The 21,324-nt window shown below is 38.2% G+C and overlaps 1 protein-coding gene across 5 annotated transcripts in view; it reads right to left on the bottom strand.

Moving 5' to 3' along the window:
• RNF38 (ring finger protein 38) overlaps positions 1–21,324 on the bottom strand; it is a 114,909-nt gene that overhangs the window by 10,091 nt on the left and 83,494 nt on the right. For all 5 annotated transcript variants that reach the window (XM_038124538.1, XM_038124539.1, XM_038124540.1 and 2 more), the window contains 7 exons: positions 19,257–19,450; positions 14,093–14,306; positions 11,107–11,274; positions 6,918–7,088; positions 5,141–5,302; positions 2,130–2,236; positions 489–573 (listed from right to left, as the gene is read on the bottom strand). In XM_038124538.1, the coding sequence (XP_037980466.1) occupies positions 489–573; positions 2,130–2,236; positions 5,141–5,302; positions 6,918–7,088; positions 11,107–11,274; positions 14,093–14,306; positions 19,257–19,450 (1,101 nt within the window). The remainder of the gene's footprint in view (positions 1–488; positions 574–2,129; positions 2,237–5,140; positions 5,303–6,917; positions 7,089–11,106; positions 11,275–14,092; positions 14,307–19,256; positions 19,451–21,324) is intronic.

Below are 21,324 nucleotides of genomic sequence, written 5' to 3'. Positions count from 1 at the left end.
GCATCTCTAGATGTGAATTACCATCCCCCTCCAGAGGGAAAGAAGAAAAGGCAGTAAGGCAATTTTATAAACATTATGTTTAGATTAATTAATCCTATGATATTAAAACTATTCTGAAAGTTACACTCATAAAACCAGTAACTTACCCTTTTCTTTTGAAAGTGCTTCACTTTTGTTTGGTATTTAGAATCAATTAAATTTTGAAAGGAGAAGAATAGCATGGAGAACATAAAAGCTGAACAACTTAATTACTACTAGCCTGGAAAGGTGAATTCTGTGAAAGAGCAATAGACAAGAAAAAAAGCTAAACACTTCTAATATTCAGTATTACAAAAAAATCTGAAAGGACCATTTTTTTATTCTGTCTTCACAGTCACTACATTTATCTGAAAAGCAAAACCAGGATTAAAAGCAAAATAAAATAAAATTGTATCTATTGCTTGAGCTAACATCTGTTCTTTAAATGTAGTTGTAGTTCACACACCAACCTCATAGTTTTCTACCTCTCCATCTTCCACATCCAACTCAAAGCTGAAAGCTGGTCCAACTGCTGGTGGCACTGGGAGCATTGATCTACCACGAGAGCAAACAAGGATAAGGTTCAGCATCTTGCTGAAGGAAAGCACAGAAATATCTGGCAGAGGTAAAGTAACCTTTCTGATGCCTCTCAAATCAACATGTTCTCGGAACTGGCAAAAATGTAGTGTTTGAAGTCAAGAACAGACATTTGAAGTGAAAGAGTCACAGAAAAATGCTTTTTCTGCTAACTTTCTGATATTGGGAGTGCTGACTTTTTAACTGCATGCGTGCTTCACTTGATACTTTTAACCAAGCTCAGCTTTATTACAAAAACTAATCTCTTAATTATCACAGACTATGGAGACCTAAAATTGACAAAAAATTGACATTCTGGTTTTAAATATGTTTTACTTCCTTAAGTGGATAAAAGACCATCAAAAGGAATACTAAGTCTATTTAGATCTCCAACATAAAAGTCTTTCAACTTCTACAAGCTAAAACACAAAGTGAAGATAAATAGGATTTCCTACCAGACAAACCCATCCTGAAGGCAAGGATGGGTTTTCATGTACTGTGATGTTGGTAAAAGCAGAATCCCTTCAGACTGAGAGATCAGAGATGTTTTTTCGGTTGTATATTCAGTAAGTCTTTTTACCCACCCACCGCCCCACCCCAAGGTAGTACAATGGGTCCAAACTTCATCCACAGACATGGAAATCACAAATTCAAAGCACTAATATAGTAGAATCAGGAATTACTCTGCTACATCATGTCCTCAGTGAATAGGCAAAAAGCTATGACACTGCTCTCAGACTGCAAGATGAAAAGTTGAACTACACCAAATCAGATTTCTGGTGCCATTTTCGTGCCACGTCTGACGTTGAAGAGAGAGAATCTACAGATTTGGTGTCAATGCTTGATTATTTCCTTGTCAATGTCACCTTTGCCATCAGAAGCTTAATCTTTGTTTTCCAAACATTTAATTCTTACTTCTAATACAGAACACAGAAGACTAATACATCTCATGTCATAGACCCAAACTCTCTTCCAGAGAGTCTACCATAACACATTACAGATAATTCCTAAATGTCAATTGTCCCACATCTTTTCCAGAAACAGCTACTCAGAGGCAGAACAGAAATGTGACAGCCTTGACAGAGTAGCACTTAAGCCAATAAAGAGTAACACCCCAGAAGCCCCCACTCTTGTGTTTTACATTTAAGAACCAAACCAAATTAATTTATTCCATAAAGGAAGACTCCTACAACTTCATCCTACAGTGTTAACTGTGCCTCTGTAAGAGTATCATAGAACTATGATTTAAAATCTGTTGAAGATTATACCAAGAGTTCAGAAACAAAAGGCTACTCTGCCTCAAAATACCTATAAATAGGTAAAATACACTGGACAAAACCTGTTCACTTGTATTTTTCCTTGCTCAGTGGTGTTGGTTATTAAAAATAAGCTGAAAAGTTTACACAGAAATGGAAGTTTTCCTCTGAGACAGGTGAAATATGCCTGGTCTCTGGTAGAGTCCAACCATAAAAAGTGCCAAGATGCTTTCTGACTTCTTAATAGCCTACATGGAAGCAAATGTACTTTTCACTTACAGCACATAAGGTAATAGGCTGGGATGGTAAGGGTGTGGTGGTATTGGCTGCTGTGATCGGTATCTGCTGCGCCCTGTGAGTCTTCGAGGCATAAAAGGTGGGTAAGGCTGCAAGAAAGAAGAAAATAAACTTCAACTGAAACTTCTGGAACTGGAACTTGTGTCCAGTTCTGGGCTCCCCAGCACAAGACAGACATGGACATACTGGGAAGATTCCAACTCTCTCACTAAGATGGGACTGGAGCATCTCACATGTGCAAAAAGGCTGCAACAGCTGAGCCTGTTCAGCCTGCAGAAGAGAGGGCTTGGGGGGATCCTATCAATGTATATAAATACCTAAAGGGAGGGCGCAAAGAAGATGGAGCCAGGCTCTTTTCAGTGATGCCCAGTGGCAGGACCAGAGACATTGGGCACAGACTGAAACATAGGAGGCTCCGTCTGAACATCAGGAAACACTTCTTTACTCTGAGGGTGACTGAGCAGTGGCACAGGTTGCCTAGGGAGATGGTGGAGTCTGCCTTCCTGGACATACTCAAAAGCTGGCTGGACACAGTTCTGGACACCGAGTTTTAGGTGGCCCTGCTTGACCAGATGACCTCTCTTCCAACCTTATCCAGTCTTTGAGCCCATGATTCTATATTTTCTATTCTTAATAATGAAATAATGAAATTCACTTTCAATAAAGCATTGTTTAAAAAATTCAGCCTCTGCTAAAATCCAACAGAATCTCAGCCACAATTTGAAATGACATTCCCATCTATAATATACAATCATACCAATTCATGTGAAAAAGTGGTAATATACAACAGAAATCCCTACAAGTTCTTATGTATTTAGTCCATAGTCAGTACAGTTTGGGAAACAGGACATGAATTGCTGAACCTCTTCTAAATATAAAAGGCTCAGGCGCTATTATGCAGGCCTGTGCATAAGCAGTTGAGTAAAGAAGCCCTTAAAAAACTCTCTAAAAATGAGAATTTTAAAAAAAAATCTCCTTAAAAAACCCTCTAACTTTTAAGGAGCGGTATATACTTATATTTAGGCTTAAAGGCTTGAACCCTTTCAGGTGTACGTAGAAGGTTTAATCAGTACAACTTCTGCAGCTGAACCACACATAGGGAGACTCAAGCCCAAAGTTTCAATGCATCCATTCTATGGGTAAATCAGGGTGCTTTTTGTCATGTTTTATTAAAATGTTTTTTGTATTTTCTACAAAATTCATGTATCCCTATTAAATTCATATTTGAGAGCCTTATGTCCTTTTTTTTTAAACAAAGAACACTCTAAGCCTTTACTAACCTGTTTTTCTTCTTACATGTTTGAAATTTGAAAGCACAAGAGCCCAACACCCTCAATGACTAACCTAAAATCCTCTAATTTTACAATCGAAACATTATAATTAGGTAGCCATAAAATCAGTAATTTTATGTAGTTTCATACATAAAATTAACTTATGAATATGAACATATGAACATATGAACAATACAAAAGAGACAGGTTCCTTTTGGTTGGAGTCTCAAACTAGACATATGAACTATTAATTTTACTGCTTTGTGAATTCTACAATCAAAAAACATAATTAGAAATTGTTGTGTTCACTGAATGAAAAATAATCAGAAATGCATCTATTCCATTCTAATGTTAATGCAAATAAGGCATTGTAAAGATTTAGTATTACTTTATAAAAGGCCACATGGTTACTTGTAATAAGTCTCAATTCTACTCCTTAGCAATAAACAACTCGGAGCTGAAACATCAGAGAGGACAAATGTTACAATCTGCAGAAAATGGTTATTATGTTCCCTATCTACTTTAACAACCAAACTTAAAAATGAAGTCTGACTCCAAGCAAAACATGTATGATTAGACTAATTCATCTGACAAGCATAAGAATAAGAATAAGACTGAATAAGATACAGCAGTTCATAGAAGATTTCAAGTGTCCTGGACTCCAGAATGTCTCATAGTGCCTGAAAATTTCATTGAAAATCTGTACACCTTTAGATTAGGAGTTAGTTGATCACTTTTTGAAATGGTGGACATTTACTTGAACCTTTATGAAAACTGCAAGCAACCATTTGACTAGGTTCTGTGATTTCAAGAAGAATAATTGAAGACAAGGTATCTGTATATTCTGCAGCTGCAGGGCCTAAAATTTAATTATTATTTAAAATTTAAATAACAATATGCCCCTAAAACCACTGACAACTTGATGTACATGTCAAACAACAAAATATTTCAGCACCTAAACCTGGGATCTAGCTATTTCTCTCAGCATCACACAAACAGGAGAGGGGATATTTTGGTTTTTTTAAAGAAGTGACCCATACAAAACAACCACAACAACAACAACAAAATTATGACACATCTCAGGACTAGTATAATTGCAGATTGAAGTACAAGACAAAGATCCTAGAAGTGGCACCACTGGACACACCACAGAAGCACATGATTCAGCAAAATTCAACACAGACTTTATCCTGCACCACTTTTAATTTTATTTTGTGCTGCTGCAGTTGAACTGCCTGTTGATCCCCTGAAAGCTGAGTTAAATCAAGCTTTTTTACATGGCTATCTTTATAATGTATGGTGTAGACTAAATTATGGAAGCACTTTACAACTGCTTAAAGACAACTGTTTTTAAAGCATTCTGGGTTTCCTGAGCTGTGGAAACTCAACATATGATGATACCACTTAACTATAAGTGGTAACAGTTTTTCTGAACTGTACTAACCGCTACCTGCAATAGAAGTCCTGGACTACGTGACAACATTGAAAGTTTTGTAAGTAAATGCTGCTGCACTCTGCAGATAATGTTACTGGAAATAATTTGCTGGTGTCATTAAATTACCCTTAACTTGATTAACTTAGGCTTAAAGAAAATACCACAATATGCAGCTATTCCAATAATGGAATATGATTGCAAAAGCATGACTTTTCAACAAAATGTACTACAGAATAAAGATCAAGAATGTCAATGAAAGAGAATGTAGCACAGAAAACAATACTTACTACCCCAAATGACACCTCCTGGTGTAATGGATCATGGGCTAAGAACTGAAGTGGAGCTGAGGGAGGCAACGTTGGTGGATGGGCTGAGGGAGGGTATGTAAAACCTCCTACAGGAAGATGTTCTCCAAGCAATTCTACATCATTTTCTATCCTTTGAAGTGGCTACAAAAAAACCAGAGATAGTCTTTGTTGCAATAACAGAGATGAAATTTTTCCCCAATAAAGAACTGCAGTCCCAGCTGTATATTCTATGCTACCATGATCAATTTTATTGTAACTCTGTGAGCAATTCCTAGATCATTAACACTACCCAAAAGAGCAAAGACAACACTACACATTTGATGCAAGTTCACCATTTCCAGCTAGCCAAGCTTATAGACCAGGACTTTATGTGACCTAGCAAATACAGGAGTGGATGTAATTTCCTGTATCTTTCATTTTTCAGGACAAATATTTGTTCTCCTTCTTGCCAGGATGCTTTCACTGTGTAACTATGTGAGGGAAAAAATAAACAACCACAGACAAGAACTGAAATAGTGCCAGAAAAATTGGAAAGTGGAGAGGAATCATGATGGTTCCAGTAGATGAAACTGATAATGATATCCAGAAAGAAAGCAGATGCTTTCCTAGGAGGGTCATGCAAGCAGTGCTAACAAGCAGTCCTGAGGTTTCAGAAGCATGGGATTCCAGATTGGTTTTGTTGCTAGTCAAATCTATTACATTAGTCAGGCTCAAAAGTGTCCATGAAACAATCAGGAATTCTCGCTGTTTCATAAATACACCATTCTGTTATTGACACTGAATTCCACCATTTCAAGAAATTCAGCTAAGAAAGCCACCTTGTGGAACCAAAGGATATACTAATTTTTCTGTTATACAGAACAAGATATTCTTAAAGCACTACGATGCAAGCTTTTTGGCACAGCTGAAAGCAGACAGGCAAGTCTAGTTAAAAATCTAAGTAACTCAAGGTAAAACCTGAGTCTCTAAATTTTCTAAAGCTAAGTATTGCAAAGATTTCTACCACAAAGAACCATTTTATTAGGATGATGGAAACTGTTCTCACATCACTGTAATGAAGTGATTAAAATCCTATCCACACCAGAGACATGGCATGAAGGAGTTTCAGCAGTGTTTGCAATAATAAAACTATATCCTATTTCTGTGTTACTGAAATATCTGCATCTTCTACTCACTGGGGCAAACAAATGGATGAGCACTCAGATAACCACACAGAAAGAGTGGTAGGCCAGAACTGTAAATCTGATTTCCCCCTAAATCCAAAACAGGTCACATTTTTCCATGTTTGCATAGTCCATTTCACTAAGCCAAATCTGCTTAGGCAACATCAGTAACTTTTGTAAGTGTAAAGAAAATGTCCTAGGAAAAGGACTAGTTATTTAAAAATTAATCAAGAAGTAATACAAAAGAAACTAAAACAAAAGCAAATACTGTGCTTTTTTCTCTGCTAAGCTTTTCTCTGAGATGCCTCCTATCCTCACACAACTTCTGGATTCTATTCTGCTTCCTGGGAAAGAAATATCTGATGGTGAAGGAAATACTCATCTTTCTGAGAGAAGTAAAAGGGTATGGACAAACAGCACAGGCAATGACAAAACCTGAAGTGAAACACTGAACTTCAGAAGTATTTTTTCATCTTCATACCAAGCAGTTACAATTTGAAAGAAAATCCTTGTTTCCTCAATCAGGTAATCAGTACTGTGTGCCCATCCAGCCCACCAGATCTACTGAGAGCGGGGTAAGAAGCATTACTTACCGACCGTGACTGTTGTGCTTGGAAAGGAACAAATTGTCCTGGAGGAGGTAAGTGAGGAGGGTGGTGTGTAGAGATATGAGGAGGATGCAAAAGGAATGGGTCACTAGAAATGAGGGGTGGAAATGCTGCATATGGGACAGGTAGGTGCTGGACTGAGCACGCCTGAAGCATCTGAAATAAAATGAAAACAATACATTTTTGTAGCACAAACATTCCCTACACAATGTTCCATATTCTATGTATTTATTACAGAAAGATATAATGGTAACAGAAAAGTTCTTTAGCCTTGTTGAAAAAGTCTCCAAAATACACATAAATAATAACTCATTCAAATACCCAAGGAACAGTGATTACTACAGAACAGGCTCTAGGAAGTAGCATAGTATGATGCCTGCTAGGTGCTCATGAGGTCACCAGGAGACTGGATTTTCAATATTCCAGGACCAGACAGGCTCCTAAGTGATGAACAGATACAGTTATCCTAGTAATTTAATTTTTCCCACATATCATCATCAAAACAACATGCCAAAACAATGGTCTTGCAAGCACTATAAGCTCTAGATGCAGATAAGGGACTTAGCAGCCAGACTGTGCGTAAAGACCTCTGTTGCCTCATATACTATGAATAATTCATACAGTCTGCTTCATTTTGCACTTTTGGGTGAATCTGATGCTCTAAAAGCAGCCCCCTAATAACAGATACTACAGAAAATAGCTCTTTTTCTCTCCTCCTTTAAATACCTGATAAAAAAGCAACATTCGTTACTAATGTTTGAACAATAAATGCTGAAAGCACTGCAGGGGAACAGGAATGTACTTTGTGGCATTGTTCAGTTTTACTTCCACCTTTATATATGGAGGAGCAAGGAACCTGCAATCTCCTCTTTGTTGCACTTTGAACCATTATGAGAATGTCAGGAATTTCTTTTACAGTTTTAACAAGTATAAGAGCATTTAATGAAGATATTCGTTATCAAATCTTGAAAAGAAAGATTACCCAGTTTTGATCTCTCCCTTTTTTTTTATTAGTAATGCCACACAGCATACATTTACATATTGACTATAATAGCATAAAATGGTAAAGGGAATTAATTTAGTATTAGATTTCAGTAGTAGAGGTGAAACTATCATCTCAATTTGCTATGATCATGACCAAACATAAACCTCCAAATGCACCAAAATACAAGTAGATTAATTTGATCCAGCTACTATTTTTAATTTAAATGCTGACTATTCTTTTCCCTCAGTTACTACATCATTTTTCTAAAAAATAAATACTATAAACAAGTGTTTCTATGCTTATAATACATTTTTATTTTATTTTACTAAATTGAAAACTGTCCTCTGAAATAGCTGAAGATAAATTTGCAGGTAGAACATCTCACAGTCTTCAAAACATGAGATTCTTTGGAAACACTGAAATAGGATTCTACAAGGTAAAGACTACCACAGCTCCTATATATGTTTGCAAATGTTTTATTTGTGCTATGCCCATATCACTTTAATATTAAAGCTAGAGCAAATGAGGCGACACTAACTTCCAAGCAGAAAGAAATGAAAATTACCTGTTTATTCATTCAAGCTTTTAAAAAAGTTCTTCAGTTTGTACATAAAGTAGAATGACCTAGGTTGGAGGGCACCTTAAATATCATTTTGTTCCAAACCCCCTGCGCCATGGACAGGGACACCTTTCACTAGACCAGGTTGCTCAGAGCTTCATCCAACCTGGCCTTAAACACTTTCAGGGATGTGGCATCCATAACTTTTCTGGGCAACCTGTTCCAGTGCCTCACCATCCTCAGAGTAAATAATCTTCTTTCCTAATTATATCATTTAAACCTACTCTTTTTCAATTTAAAGCCATTCCACATCTTGTTCTGTCACTACATGACCCTGTAAAAAGTCTCGGTCCACCATTCTTGTAGGCTCCCTTTAAGTATCTGAATTAGGGTACTCCTAAGCCTTCTCTCTTCCAGGCTGAAAAAACCATATTCTCTCAGCCTTTCATTGCAGAAGACGGGCTCCATCACGGGCTCCATCTGATCATCTTGGTCTCTCTCCTCTGGACTCAATCCAGCAGTTCCATGTCCCCCTCCTGCACTGGGACCCCAGAGCTGGATGCAGGGTTCCAGGTGGGCTCTCACTAGAGCAGAGCAAGGGGCAGAATCCCCTCCCTCCCCTGCTGCCCACGCTGCTTTGGATGCAGCCCAGGATACGTTTGGCTTTCTGGGCTGGGAATGCCCATGGCTGGGTCATGTGCAGCTCTCACCCACCAGCACCCCCAAGTCCTTCTCACAGGGCTGCTCTCCATCTGTTCATCCCAAGCCTGTGTTGGTACAACCCAGGTGCAGCACTTTGTGTTTGGTCTTGTTACACCTCATGAGATTTTACATAAGCCCATTTCTCAAGCTTGCCCATGTTCCTCTGGATGCCATCTTGGTCTTTGAGAACTTTTAAAACTGATGAACATACTTAATAAATGGCATTTGTTTACTTCATAGTTGCACATGCAGTGCGATAGACAAATATTGTGAAAATAACAAAAGGAAACTGGGAAGCTCACAGACGTAGCTGGTGAGCAATGTGACATGCTGGAGAGCATGTGCCACCTTGAGATGTATTTTTATAGGCTGGAGAAATTGGCCAACAGAAACTGTTTAAAGTTCCAAGGCAAATGTGAAGTCTAGCACTGGAAAAGAGTAACTCCATGGATCAGGACACTCTGAAACTAAATGGCTGCAGTCAAGACTTGCAGAAAAAAAGTGGGGTTGTGGTGGACACATACATAATACCCATAGTGTACCCAGCCAAAAAGGCCTATGGCATGCATGGCTAAGAAGGCAACTGGTGAAACTAGGGAAGTGATTCTGCTTCTCCATTCAAAAACTGTGACAATTATCTCAATTGCTGGGCCCAGTTTTGGGCATGCCAGTGCCAAACACAGACAATGACAACAGGATGACCAGGTCTTGGTGAAAGTCACAACAACCAGTGACTTGGAGAGAATTGCATAAAAAAGGTGGCAGAACTAGACTTGTTCTTCTTTAAAAGAGAAAAGTAAGCAAATATCTTACCCCTGTGTCTAACTCTTCCTGAGAGTGGACAGGAAGAATCCAAGACCTCCTCAAGAAGCAAAGTAAAAGAGCACAAGACTAATGGGACCAAGATGCAACAAAGAAAACTCAACCAGACATAAAGAGGAAATTCTTCATCACAAGGACAGTCAAACGCTGAAGCAGAAACTTGGAGGTACTGTGAAATCTCCATATTTGCAAGCTGGTACTGCAGCAGGTGACCAGACAACCTCCAGAGTCCCCTCTTAACTTAAAACTATTCCTCAATTTTAGGCTTGAACGAAAGAAAGCAGAAAGTCTGCCTGCTGATGCCAGAGAAACCTAACTGTTTATATTCATTTGAACTGGATCTATTCTCTAAACACACTTGATAAACTGTTGTACATTCAAAACAAAAACTAGAGCTTTACTCCTATATGAATTATAAGGACAACTGCATTGTTGAATTACAAAACCTTTTATGAATTGCACAGATAACATACCTATTCACAGCACAGGGTAAGATTATTAGTATGCGTAGAATGGATTTCCCTAAGCCCCAAATACAGTTTCAGATTTTTCTCTGTTGCTTCTTAGGACATGTTGCTTTTTTCCTTGCTGAATTTACTATGTAAGTGTTGTTCCAGTCTGTGGGTACTTATTCTGAGATTGCTTTGTTCCACTACCACCACGACTAAACAGAAGGAAAAGCCTGTCTCTCATGCTGCCTGAGGGATACACACCAGCTTATGTAACAGATTTTCACCAATTTGACAGGTAAGGAACTGATTCTCACAAATATTCCAGACTTGCCAGCACCATGCTGCAGACCTTGTTGCCTCTCATGGGGATAAATGGCACCTGGGCAGGATTAACACAAATTACCCTTACTCTTCAATGGGCAGCCTAAAGAAATAGATGGCTCACATCAAGGGTTTTGTTCCAGTGCCACACAGGCTTACTCATGTCACAGAAAGCATCACAGGAAAAGCAAACTTACACACTGCTGGCAGAGACCAACACTATACCAACATCAAAAGTGTTCACAAGATGCTGTATATAGTACTGTGTACGACACTTTTGATTTGTACTAGAGAAATAGATGGAAGCTGGTGTAGTTAGAAAGACCTACTTACTGGGGGAGGCACACTGCAAACTGGAAGGTGCTGGCCACTGAAAACCACTGAGCACCCTGGGACCTGCTGCGTGCTGCAGGCTGGAATGTGCTGGCCTGTGCAAAGTGGTATCCCATGTGGAGCCACAGTTGTCACTGTGTATGAAACAGGAACTGTGCCCTGATGGATCTGCAGCAAAAGGAAAAGAAAATGTATTTAATAACCTACTGTAAAGTCTTAACACTGTTGTACAGCACAGTAAGATAACAAGCTTTTATTTACACATCAGAAAAATAATATATACACAAAGGAAGAGTAATAGGAGATGCATGGTTGTAATTTCTGTTCATTAAAATGTTTTAATCAATGGAATGTTATTTATTGATAAATAAAATTCAGAATTGCTGGGCAAAAGGGATCTCTCAGCTTAACATGTTAAAACTTCACTGGCACCTTAGTCACTCAGAAGCACATCAGACTATTAAGCCTGCCTACCCTCCTTTCTCTCCCCCAGGTTAATTACGGAACTAACCTTCTTATGAAATAAGAAGGTGGTAACTCCCACATAAAAAGCTATTCTACAAGCAGCTCAAGAATCTTCTCCATTCTGAAAGGACTGATTCAGTATTAATTCAAAAGACTTGAATCTTTAAACAACAAAACAATTTTCCAGATTTTCTTTCTTCCTAAGAGACCACTCTCTTGATTCACTTTCAGGCCAGCATTTAAGTTAAATTCCCAACTTAAGTAATGGAACAGCTAACTAGAATGCTGAAAAGGAAAAGTTAACATGACTAAGAGGCAGCAGAGCCTATCTGTCCAGATTATATTAGGAAACCACATAACCCAATTTTCTAACTAGTGGCAGTACATAAAATTTAATCACCAAAGGTATTCTGCATCTAGGAACCACATGGGATGGTTTTTTGTTTAAAATTTTGTTGTTGGTTTTGTTGAATTTTTTTAACGCTGAACGATCTTTTAACATTTTCATGCTCTAATAAAACTGAAAAGGTTTAAGAGTCAGGCAGCACAGATTAACTGAAAGTAGTTATTTCAAAGCTCTCTCTTCCTTTATGATCAGCCAAAACAGAACCTTCTTATTTAAAACAGAACAAGAACAGCTCCTCATGAAGGTGAGAATGAGCAAAGAGAGCTAAACTACCAAACTGGTAGTGTACAGCCAGATAAAGAAACCAAAATAGAACACAGATCACTGAACACAGGTTAAAATCTCAAACATCAATAACGACAGAAACCAGGTTCAGGAAAGACACTGGACTTGAACCAGTTCCAGCTCTGCTACAAAAAGCTGGGCTTAAGTGCCATGCTATATGTGATCCTGGAATGTTTACAGCTCATAAGAATAATAATAAAAAAATTACTTCTCAAAATGTTCATGCCGCTGAATTGTAAATTAGCACCATGGAAGACCTCAGTCAGTCTGGAAATACATCTGATCACAGATGGTGTTTTGCAGTGGAATGAAAAACTGTTCAGCCAGACTTGTCATGAGCTTGCAACATAAAGCAGGAGCATTTTTGGATCTCCAGCAGAAGAACTGTTAATGTAATTTGTGAGACTGCTAGAATGGCATGGGGCTTCCATCCTTCCACTTGGTCCCAAATGCAAATACTTCTCTGCTGAGAACTGCTCTGCACACATAGTACAACACACTAGTGCTATGCATCTGCACTGAATGGAAACCAGCTTTTAAGCACAGATGTTACAGCTGCATTCTGTGCAAGTGCAGCTTCCGATGTGGATATCTATGAACTGTCTGTGGCTATATAGCAAGCAATGTACTTGTGCTATGGCCTGTTAATTTAGTAGACAACAACAAAGGTTACCTCAACAGGATCACAGAAGCATACAGGCTGGAAAAGACCACTAAGTTCATCAAATCCAACCATTAACCCAGCACTGCCACCCCAAAATCATGTCTGTAATTGCCACACCTATGTGTCTTTTAAATAACATCAGGTATGGTGACTCCACCATCTCCCTGGGAAGCCAGTTCCAATGCTTGACAACCCTTTCAGTAATTTTTCATAATATCCAATCTACACTACCCTTGTGCAATTTCTTCCTGTCACTTGTTACTTGGGAAACCAATGTCCACCAGGTTACAACCTCCTTTCAGGCACTTTTAGAGATTGGTAAAGTCTTCCCAGAGCCTCCTTTTCTCCAGGCTAAATACACCCAGCTCCCTCAGCCGCTCCTCATACGATTTGTGCTCCAGACCCTTCACCAGTTCCATTGCTCTTCCAAGAAGGTGTTCCATCAACCCAATGTCCTTTTTGTAGTGAGAGGCCTGAAACCACTTTTACAGGTCCTCAGTTACAGAATTCTATACAAAGTGCTGTCACAGAAAGGAATTATTTACTTTCTGGACCAACTCAAATATAATTTTTTCATACAATTTAAGGAGGAGTTGATTAGGCTTGGAGAGTTAATTCAGTTATGCACCAAAACTATTGTGAGTTCTGCTGCTATGCAAACAACCAACTATAGGCATTGTGAATTCTACCCCTAAATAATATATTTTAACTATTTAATGATTCTTAAGCTAAGGTGAAACATTTCATGTGAAACAGAATACATAATTAGTAAGTATCGTATCACATCTTTATTGCAAGAAACTAATTACAAAAGCAAAATAACTGCATTTCAAAGATTCAAGACAGAGACATAGAGAAATATGACAATTTATGCATTGACAAATTGTTAAGTATGAATTGTTAAGTATCAATCTTCTTTATTAAAAGTGTGAACTTTTTGGGTTTTTTTTTTCACTGCCTACTGCAATGCTTCATACACATAATATTCAACAAAAACCACCACTCTGTAAGAAGTCAAATAGAAATTAGTGCTCTGTGACTTTCATTGTCGACCATGAGATGAGATGACTTGGTGAAGAGAGGGATCTTGAAGATGGTGGGAAAAACCTCCCAAAACCAAACACCACCTCTTGAACAGCCTTCTGATTGTGCTCTAAAAATTTTACCTGATCATGAATGTCAACCATCACTGCATTCTGCTGTGGTGGGTGAGCAGCTGGGTGCAACATACGAGGAGATACATTCGGTGGGCGAAAGGCTCGAGGCTCTTCTATTGCTTGCTGCTGTCCATAGGAGAGATGGTGATAGTTTTCATCCTGGCTAATAGAATTGTGTCTAGACAAACGATCTCTCCTTGCTCTCTGACGTCGAACAGGAGGACTGGAAATGCATTAAAAAATTAGAGTTATATAAATGACATAAATTCTTCTTAGTAAATAAAACCTCAAGAGAATCAAATATCAAGGAATCTTTTAAACTGGAAAATTTTACTAGAACAAGTTTATTAGATTAGAATAAAATTTTTTACTGACAGAACTGCTAGAATCCTTATAAATGACACTTTTTACAGTATGGAAATGCTTAACAGAGCATAACTTAATGCTGTTAGGGAAACCAAGAGGAGAACTCCAATGTAAATATTACCTTATTAAAAAATGACATTTGGATTGCCACAGTAGTGCTCAAAAGTCAAGACAGCAATCTTCACAATATTCCCATGCCTTTATTCTATCTAGGTAAAAATCCTTCATTAAATGGTCACAGATTTCCCCAGGGTCTTTGTTTCAACCACACCATAGAATGACTGCTTGCTTATTGACAGCAGACTAAGCAGTAGACTTCATTGAAGAAACAAATTTTTCAGCTCTCACATGTTCACTACATAACTGCGCGCATTCTAAAATTCTTCCAGGAGGTCCCAGGAAATTATGATTGTGGTATTGTTTCTTTTCCAGAGTGGAGAACTTCTGTAGACAGACCCAGACCACAGCGTACACCTCTTAGAGTAACTGATCTACAAGTGTAGGATTTGATTATATAGTCCTATATAATTGTGCGCAGTTCTGAGTAGAGCTGCAACTATCTTGAGCCAAAACTTCTAGAAATCAGAGACCACTGGCTCAGGTTCAGCACTCAGAAAATGATGAACACAGATGTGACAAACTCACTACCAGAAGTTTTGAACAAGTCACTTCTCATTCATTTGGAAGGGGAAAGCACTGAGAGCACAAAATGATCTTGCAGTACTTTCAGCACATGCCTTCCAATCTCCACAACACACACAAGTTACAGGTCCCAGAAGCAACAGCATATTAAAGCTACATGGGGTGAAGTGGTTTCCCATTTATGAAACAGGCTAAAGAACATAAACTACAGAGAAGAGACAAAAAGAATCTGTGATCATTACTAGAACGTGTCCTCTCCAACTGCAGGGAACAGAATTTCTGCTATTACCAAATAAAAATCATATAAACCTGCAACCTGTTGGCAAATCCCAGATAATTCTTAGGTTGAGTCCAACTTTTGTGCTGCATGAAACAGACATACTCAGGGAAAATGAGATCACATCACCAGCTACCCAGACGCAACTGTGAGCATATGATACAATGTCTCAAGCCACTATTTTTCTACCTCACAAAGATTTTTGACACTATTGCCTCTCTTAGAATTGAAACAAATGGCAACTCTCAACAGGCCAGACAGAAGGCATAAGGCCAGACTGTAACACAGCAAAGGAAAACCCAAACAAATTTTAAAATGCATACCCACCTTTATTTTTATAAACTACCATGGCAGAACATACAGGCTGTGTTTTCTTCTAACCACTGAGAACCTAAAGTTTAGTTCTCACTAATGTATTTTAAATCCAGTTTTCTTTCCTGAAGTTTTTGCTGCATGCTGTATCGCTTTATTACTAATATGATATAACTGCTAGTTTCTCCTTAGGTAAAATTGGCATATATAATTTCTAATCATGGAACTAGCAATGCAGATGATGTTCTATAGTTTGGAGTACTCGGTTGTTTTAAATTTGCTATATCCTGCTATGGAACAGAAATGGTCTGAATATTTTCACATAAAAATACCTATGCGAGGATTTTTCTTTGGAAAAGTACCAAAAATAGAGGAAAGTTACAAAACACAGCACAAGTGCTTCAGAAGAAGAGAAATTCTCTTAACTGCCACCAGCACTTAGACAAGGTGGCTTCTTAGACAAGATAGTTCTCATAAGACTTGTCTTAGTTAAAAGGCCTGGTTTTACTTTTTCATGAACCCAGAATTATGAAAAAGCCAAAAAAGGCTGGAGCGTATTTTAAAATGAATGAATGAATAAGTATCATTCTCTGGAAAAAAGCAAAGCTGGATTTTTTTCCTGTGCAGAATTATACCTATACTATCCTTTCAGTCAGCAAAATTCAGAACATCTGGATACATAGCTTTATTATCTTCTGAATTATTGGAAATTACTTCACAATAATTGTCAAGACATTGGTCTAAACTATTATTGAACTTCAGTAATGAATTTGTGCTTGAAGTCTTTAAAAACAGACACAAAAAAAATCCCGTTACTACATGTGCAGTATAAACATGGTAAATGCCAGGTTAAGACAAAGAGACAGGATGAAAATGGTTAAAAAAATTGCATGAATTCCCACCCTTAGGTAAGAACAGCCATCAAAAGGTATCCATAACTGCAGAGTTAGTATGTGCAGATCTTAGTATTTCTAACAAGGGTGATTTCTTTGCAGTAAGGCATTCTTGAATCCCTTTAGTTCAGAATTACATTCAAGACAAGGAGGAAAGGAAGCACAGATGAAAGGTAAGGCACAGCAATGGATCCATTTCACAATGACTGATAAATTGGAATGGCCTTCTCTGTTTCACATAGGCATGCATTATGATTTTACATTCATAATTTATCTGTACTATATATAAGTTTCTAGACAAAAATAATCATTCTACAAATTTACACCAGAAGGCTATCTCTTTTAATGCAGTATTTGTTTGCTTACAACGAATCAGAATGAAAAACCACAACAAATCGGAGCATTCTTGTGTTAGGCACAGTACAAAATCACTGATACCAAGAGGAAAAGTCAAAATACTAAGGCAGGTAATAAAAAAAAAAATTCCAGTTAGTAAAAATACCCAAGACAGACTGTCCTGACCACCATGAACCAACTGGCAGGATGAAGGAGTTAATGCTGATGACACCAGGCAGTGATGTCCACACTACACACACTTCAAAGGTTTTGCCTGCACTTGCCCTAGCCTGTTTTCTTGAGTTCAATGACCATTTGCAGCTGGAGTTCACCTTTCATCTTATCTTAACCTGAAAACCTGGCGAAATCTGAAACCATTCTGCAATGAGAAGAGAAAACAAAGCAGGGAAAACAAAAAAATTGCTTCAAAAGCATAGGCATAACCTCACCTAAAGCATTAATAACAGATACATTCATAAAGATCTTAAGGACTCAAGCTTTTGATCTATGAGAATGGCTGTTAGTTCTGGAATTACTCCAGAGCACTCTTAAGACTGAGAAAGATTCCTGCAAAACAAGAAACATGTATGTACTGTTCTCCCTAAAAACCCTGGTTCTAGAAGAAACTAGGTGCAATGCTATTATGGAACTGACCTGGAGCTAGCTCAAATGCAACACTGCACCCAAGCTAAAAAATGCCCTGACTCAAGTGCAGGGAAACAAAGTACTGACACATTGAAGTGTCTGTGATTACAGCAAAAACTTGTGTTATAACCCAGGAGCAAGCGAGCTGGCTCTAGAAAGAGTAATATTTGTGTTCATAAAGCTGCAACCAACCTAACAGTTCCGGTCAGACTAAAGATGGCTTTGCAATGAGGTGTCTCCCTCTTTGCCAGTGGCTTACTTACAAAAAGCCACAGGCTACTACTTCATTAGCATTTGACTGCATCTGAACAGCAAGACACTTGTCCCATGCACATTCAGTCCTTACACATTTCCATTCTTATCCTCCATTCCACAGTATACCCAAACTGTCTAGATTCTGCTGTCTAGCATTTCGCTAGCCAGATAGTTAAGCATGCTGTTTAACTCTGCAGATGTTAATGAACACTGCAAAGAAAGTTGTGTAAGCTGACTGGACACCAAACAAAAATGACTGAATGCACATAAGCTAGGCATCTCAGTTCAAAACATTTGAGGTCAAAATAATTTTGTGGGCCAATGCCCCTAACAGAGCATTCGTGTACCAAACTATATGAAAGGTGTGATCTTATGTTTTCACAGCAACCCTTTTAAGTTCACTATTTAGCCTCTTTCCTAAGCCTGACAAGCTGCATTGAGAGCTGCATATTTTACAAGCCACTGACTGAAGGCTTTCAAATTGATAAAAGTTGAAGCAAAGATCCAAAACTAGCATGCTGTAAGCTCTCTTGCTTCAAAACTGCTGGCTGATTATTGCTGACAAATTTGATTTGTGGAATCTGAAGAAAACTAGCTAAATATATCTTAAGCCTAAATTTCATATTAATGAAAAAGGAGAGACACTTTTTTTTTTTTTAGTACAAACCAAGCTAAAACATGTCTTAGAAGCAAACAGAGACACTGTGTTTTAACTTGACTAAGATGACTCAGTATTTTAGAGGCAGAATGTGAGGCAATGAAAGCTTCTGTTTTGGATAATTTGTTTAACCAGAATAGCAAAAAAAAATCTGTGAGTTCATGTTTTGCTGGAGTACCATCCATCCACACCCCAGTTCCAGTTTCTCTCTTCCATGACCACAGGAACTTATTCCAAAATCTCTGCTTTGAGAAGTTAATGAGCCACAAGCTAAAACCAACATGAAAATCTAATTACTACTACATGTCAATCACCCACCTCAGCAAACATTTGACACTATGCTAACCTTCTGATCTCTCCAGCTGGTGTCTCTAATCTTTATTTTGATTGGTTTTACGTACAAAAATAATTGTGACTGTAATGAAAATGATGGTATTACATGAGTAATTCTTAACACCTTTAAAAGTACCCTGATGAGAAAGATTTTTCCTTGCACTTTTCTACATGCTTTTTACCTCAGGGCAGAGTAATAGAGAATTACGTTAATAATAAAACATGTCTAGAGCACTCTTCTCCTCAAGCTGACTTTTCACATAAATTACAAGGTGATGCACAACCCTGAAATACTTCCAGTAGCCTTTTAGTCACAACTGCATTATCTTACAGTTTAAAGGAAATGTTAACATGTTTACCATGTGTAATCTAGTCAATGCTACCCAAAACACGCCTTCCTTGAGCTAAAATCAGAAAGAATAAGAACTTGTTTCCCAAGCTACACAGCTTGCTTACCTCCTCCTGTTTCGTGCAGGTGTGTTGCATCGTTCCCCTGAGAAGTGGTGTTGGTTGGGTCGAGCCAAAGGAGGCTGCCTATTTGATGTCATCTCCCATGGTCGCATTGGTGGTGATGGGGCTGGTGATGCTGCTGTGTAGTCAAAGACGGAATGGGAAAGGCGTTGTCGCTTGGGACTAGGACTGTCTTCACTCTACACCAGTGCAAAGAAAACCAAACCAAAACAAAAACAAAACCAACCACCAGATGAGTGAATTGCAATCCTTACTTCAGTATTACTTTGCATCTAGCATTATGAGTGACTCATTGAAGATTGAAAACACCATGAAATTTAGCACCTACAAGTATTCACCTTTATATTTTGTTTAGAAACACAGATTTTTTTATGGTTCCCTAACCTCTAAAAAAATTACTACTTAGATTATACTTTAGCAGCACTAAAATATTAAATTCCAAACACCCATGCAAAATCAAAACTCTATCAGAAAAGAGTAACATGAAGGAAATAAGGCATCACCTACTCTACATTCCTCCTACAACAGCACTTACAGGCTACAGAAGTATGGGAAGATGTCTTCACAGTAATGGAACTGGCACTTGTGAGTAAGCAGCTAGTACACAGAGCTTGCTCTCTGCATTGGACCTCCTTCCTATCAGGTCTGTACCTAGCTAATCTGACATTTGCTCTGTACTGCAGCCTATTTTAATTCGGCTAACTCAGCACAGAGATGCTCAATCCTTCTAGTTATTCATGTAATGATAACCATTCATACAGAAAACCTGAAAAAAAATCATCAATCTCCAGTTAAACTTCATTATAACTCCACAAGGCCTATATAGTGCCTGAAATTTCCAGTGCTAGTGATGTGAAGGTCATTCAACTCCAAACAATGTTTTCCCAGTTGGCTATGAACACAACTTTCACTGTGTGTCCATGCTATCGAATAGAGCTGTCATTCTTCTCAGAAGCTTCCACCAATGCCTATAAAGCCGGCAGAAAATGCAATAAACGTCCTCCTCCTAGGGGGGAGCCTCCACCCCACTATTCTGCCAAAATTAAAGCACATCATGCTGTTAATAGACACGACAACTGAAAATACAGAAGACTACACATCATATTGCAGAGATCAGCTACTGAACAAAAAACTAAAACTACATGAACTATCACTGGAGCTATCCTTGAGTCCAAGCATCACATTAACTTCTGACAGAATTTCTAGTACAAGCAAACTTGTAGTATTTAGTTGCCCTCAAGCTTGTCCAGTCACTCCACCACTTCCATTTCAGTCCACTACCGCACTATTTCAATTACATATGCATGTAATTGCAGATAGCTGAAGCACAGAAAACAACTTGTCTGCAACAGCTTTGTGCTCCAGAACTGCCCCCTCACCCTAGACTGTTAGAGGTCTCACTTCAGACTTAATTGTAGACTGGACTCTGGACCTCTCCTGGCTCTTAGCTTTACAAGGGCATTTTATTTTTTGAACTGTATTAGTTGCTTCTTGGTAGGTTTCCATCAATATATAGTTTATACTCCAGCATTCTTTGCAGTGCAAGGACACTCTTTTTAAGACCTAGAAGTTTTGTCCAGGTGTTCAAGAGACAAAAGGTGGCTACTGACTTGTGGCCATTTTTTACAAAATCTTAGAGCTTTTCAGTCTCTTGTCTTCAAATACTTGAACACAGATTGTAGTTTTCCCCTACTGTATCTTACCTAAAACAATCATTTTCCTTAGAGAACCAGCCTGATAATGCATGCATCTGCTTGTTGCTCAATCTCTTTTGGACTCCTTAACCAACTGCACTTTAATTTTTTACAGAAATATAGGTGAAAAGGCAGGTATGCACCTGATGGTTCATGACAGTAGATGTTCAGGTAAAGGGTGACTCTTCCAGAAGGTTGCTAGCCCTGAGAAGCTCAACACAAAAAAAAAAAAAAAAACAAAACCAAAAACCAACCAAACAAAAAAAAACACAACAAAAAAACAAACAAAAAAACAACAACAAAAAAAACCAAACAAAAAACCAAAACCTGGAAAAGATACCCTTGAGAGCACAGCTTCT

Source organism: Motacilla alba, chromosome Z, assembly GCF_015832195.1.
Source record: "Motacilla alba alba isolate MOTALB_02 chromosome Z, Motacilla_alba_V1.0_pri, whole genome shotgun sequence".
Taxonomy (NCBI): Eukaryota; Metazoa; Chordata; class Aves; order Passeriformes; family Motacillidae; genus Motacilla; species Motacilla alba.
The sequence above is the reverse complement of the archived record's forward strand: the minus strand, read 5'-3'. Positions and strand labels throughout refer to the sequence as shown.